The 4,217-nt window shown below is 39.0% G+C and overlaps 1 protein-coding gene across 1 annotated transcript in view; it reads right to left on the bottom strand.

Annotated features, from left to right (window-relative positions):
• LOC104404517 (golgin subfamily A member 4-like) overlaps window positions 1-4,217 on the bottom strand; it is a gene marked incomplete at its 5' end in the record, with an annotated part of 27,037 nt that overhangs the window by 15,704 nt on the left and 7,116 nt on the right. The window contains 2 exons of the mRNA XM_010012963.1: window positions 296-610; window positions 1,751-1,816. Of these exons, the coding sequence (XP_010011265.1) occupies window positions 296-610; window positions 1,751-1,816 (381 nt within the window). The remainder of the gene's footprint in view (window positions 1-295; window positions 611-1,750; window positions 1,817-4,217) is intronic.

Genomic DNA, 4,217 nt, shown 5'->3' with positions numbered 1-4,217 from the left:
CAGCAGGAACCTTCACAGGCCTACTTTGTGCAAGTAAACACTAATCAATCTACTGCTGACAACGTGACATTATTTACAAACAGAAAAGGATTTCCATCTTTTGTTACCAGAAAAACATTCTGACCAATATAGGCCAAAAATAACCAGACTTAGAATAACAATTTGACTTCCATGTTGGCTGTAAGTTGATCCATTTGCTCCACATAGGAAAACAGATTATCCACTACTGCAGCATCTGTTAAGTCTCATTTTTAACCCCTCTCTGCCCAGGTAAGTCAATCACAGCATTACCTACCTCTGAGTATTTTCCCCTGTAGTTGCCCAAACTGCGTTCCATCCTGCGCAGTCGCTGCAGCAGCTGCTCTTTGCTGAGGCTGTCCATTTTTCCCGGAGGCTCTTCCGTCTCACTTTCAATGTCAGAAGGTGGATCAAAGGTGGGACCAGCTGTGTCCAAGTCCAGCCGATTCAAGAAGTCTCTCGAAGAAGTTCGTACCAGGGACTCCTTAGAAGAAGAGCGGAACAGGGACTCTTTTACTGGGCTTCGAAGCAAAGACTCCATGGAGGGAACTCGGAGCTGAAGCCTCTGGGTGAAAGACTGGGTGTCACCTAGCTGCAAAAATTCAAAGCAAGTAATTCTGCACTGCTTTTAGGCAGACAGACAGACACAGTAAAGCCCAGGAAACAGACACCTGACCTGGGCAAAGGAACATATGCATGACACCAAATAGCTACCACTCCCTTGGAAGAGGCATCTCCTTGTGCAGAAAAATCAACCATACAACTACCAGATGTGGCCAATTTCAGGCAGCAACTAAATCCAACAATTTACAGATCTGATTTAAATGTGTATCTGTGTAACTCCTTCAAAAAAGTGAAGAAATGTAAACTAAAACAAACAGTTCCATTTATTGTTGTCCCAAATTTATAAAAAATAATTGTGTGACTCACTTCTTGCCGTGTTAAACAGAAGACTGCGTTTATCTCAGAGACACAAAAATATTTTCCTATGATTAAGAGAACAGATTTATTGTGAAAGTTCTTGTGTAATAGTTCCAGCATGCCCTCTTAAACCATCCTTTTCTTATTTTAAATGGATTTATGATTTCTACATAAAATACAATTATTGATTCATGCAGCTAGGCTACTTAATGCTGTTCTAAACCAAAAGGTTCTGTGCTATGGTACTGTTCTGCTAGTGATACAGAAGTGATTTGAAAGCATTACTGCACAATGTTGCCCCACAGTCAAGTGTTGGGACACATGTTCTAGAAGCCACTGCTAATCCCACTCCAGTAAGGAACATTTAGAAGACATAGTGAAGAATGACTTCTACCTTCATCACGAGTAATGATTCTTTTTTAAGCCCACCATTTATTTTTTTTCCCTTCAGCTAGAAATTAGCTTTCTATTCATGCAATATGCCCTCTAGTTTGGAAAGCGAGGTTAACACTCAGTATCCTGGTGCTGGCTGGGTCCGTGAGCAATGAGACACACTCTCAGATGCCACTAACCTGTCCCTACAAAAAAAAAAGTTACACACATCATCAACACCACTAATACCAGCTAATGGGATTACACACAAACAAAACCCCTTAGTATCCCTTGGTATATTATAATACTTGCCCTTAGTATCCTGGCAGGCAAGTATTTGTCATCCCTACTCTGGCATGAAGATACATACTGGGCACTTAAGGCAATATACCACAAAGACAACATGCCAGTGGAGAAGACACACACCACACACCAATACCTGTGGGGAGGCTGATCCACTTCCATTGTTTTCTTTGTATCCAAGAAGTGCTTCTCTACCAGAATTCTACAGGAGGAAAAACAACTGTTAAAAGGAATAGACAACAGGGACTGTAATTCACTGATTCCTACAAACAGCATCTGCACTTTTTCCTTGCCTGTGTTTTTAGTACTTTCTTCTGAATATTTATTAAGATGTCTTCATGCAAAAGAGCTAGTTTGTTAAATTCAAAACAGATTGCTGCAATATACAGAACTACAAAGCAGCTATGTGTGCATGCATTAGTATGAGACATCTGCAAAGGCTGACATCTCCAATTAAATTATTCATAATGATTATTTATGTAACATTAAAGCACAAATCAAAGAAACACCCAAAAGACAAAATGATAGCAGGAAAAACTCTTTAATTGATGACTAGTGTTGTTTATAGCCAACATGAGTAACAGTGGTATCACACCATCTTTTTCTGTTTAAGTACACTGGGGAGGAGGATGGAGGTTAGGAACTACCTGGAAAAAGGTGCTGGTAACAGGCTGATTAAGACTTTAAACAAGCACAGGTAGAAAATTAAGTCTTAAAGAAGAAAAAACATCCTGTGCAAAACTTCACGTGTACATTCCTCTACACTCCCAAAGAAGGAAAAAACCAGAACATCCCACTCAAAAGAACAAAACCAGCACAACAGAAAACAATAGTTTTGGTTGGGTGTTTTTGTTGAGTTTTGGGGTTTTTTTTAACAGAGTTCAGAGATTTCTGTTCCTAATCTGTCTCTCCTGCTTTTCCTATGTCCTGTGTTCAGGTGTTTTCTAACCTGCACAAACCCACGTTTTCCTGGTGTTTAAACCCAGTCAACCTGAAGCAGCAAAACGTGCCAGAAACCATCTTGGATATGATTTTTTTCCAAGAGAAGCAAAGCACTGAGACATATCAAACAAAATACATGAGGAATTCAGCTACAACCAATGTAACTTATTTTTTAACCAAGATGGACCCTGACAGTTACATGCAAGCTGTAAAATCAAAGGTGTATATAAGTAAAATATGAATCAGAATAGTCCATGTATGTATCTGCTACACAATTACACCCACAGCTTCTGCTCTGTGTGGACAGGCAGATAAGCATGCATAAGCATAAATGTAGAAGAGGAATGATTCAGTGTAAAAGGGCTTCAGAAAGGTTTGATGTGGAGCAAACTTTAGGAAATGACAGTGGAAAGAGAAATCCAGACGGCAAAGGTAGGCAGGGAGATGAGCAGTCACCCAGATTCAGACAAAGAGCACTGAGCAATAACCAGCCATACAAGAACTCTGTTTGGATTTGGAAACTGCGCTTCAGCTGGCTTGAACAAAACCTGCATTCTGCTTCAGAACACTGTCCTGTTGAGGGGATTTATTCTTAGGGGATTAACAGCTCTTGCTGGCTTTTAGACTAAAGCACTCCTATGTTTTATTCTACAGTTCTATTACATGTTCATTTTTCATTTCCTAACTGGAAGGTTAATAATAAGAATAATCCAAACATAATTTATCTTCTGCTTTATAGTTTACAAAGCATCTACCATGGTAGTGCTGGACTGACAACAAAGGAAGACAAATACCAAGATTTACAAGCTAATTACAAACATTTCTTTCAAAAATCATATATTCTGATACCCACAGAAAGAATTAAAGGAAACTATGGAGGGTTTGTACATCTAATTCAGAAGAATAATTTAATAATATTTAAGATATATTTTAAAACACAAGATTAAGTAGATTTATTAAGTCTAATAAGGTGTTTATGAATATGGAAACCATGGATGCTGTTGTTTTCTGTGAAGAACCTTAAAAAGCTGCCATTTCAGGATCTATGAAGAACCTCAAAAAATACCATTTAAAAACTAAAACTAATGTCACCACTTTCAAAATTTTCCTATTCTTTGTATTCACTCTGTGTGAACAAAAATACAACCTATATTGGGGATTAGACTTTCTATTGGCATAAGTCATAAAAGGGATACACTGGTAATCTTTTATATAAAAACTGGACTAGCGTAAGTATCTAGCTGCTGCAATTCTAAATCACTGTGCTGTGACTTAGGGCCTTAGGACAAAGGATCATATTGTGATGTCCAAACAGTGAACGATAAGCACAAATGGAAGTTGGTACATGTAAGCATGGAAGAGCTTAAAAGCCCTTTCATAAACCTTAAGAGCTGTTTCAGCAAAACCAGAACCACAGAGCACAGGCTAGTGTTCTGAAAGTCTTAAACCCAGCAGAGTTACATCAGGGTTTCTGGAGACCAACACAAGTCTTCCCTTCACAAACCCATAGGACATACACCACTAGTATCTTCACAGATGATCTGGAAGATGGGATGAAGTGTGCCCTGATGAATTTTGCCAATGACACCAAACTAAGTGTGGAAGTGGAGACTTTGGAAGGCAGAGCAGCCCTGCGGGAAGACCTGGATAGGCTGAAAGAG

Source organism: Nestor notabilis, unplaced genomic scaffold, assembly GCF_000696875.1.
Source record: "Nestor notabilis isolate BGI_N333 unplaced genomic scaffold, ASM69687v1 scaffold13644, whole genome shotgun sequence".
In the NCBI taxonomy this organism is placed as follows: Eukaryota; Metazoa; Chordata; class Aves; order Psittaciformes; family Psittacidae; genus Nestor; species Nestor notabilis.
The sequence above is the reverse complement of the archived record's forward strand: the minus strand, read 5'-3'. Positions and strand labels throughout refer to the sequence as shown.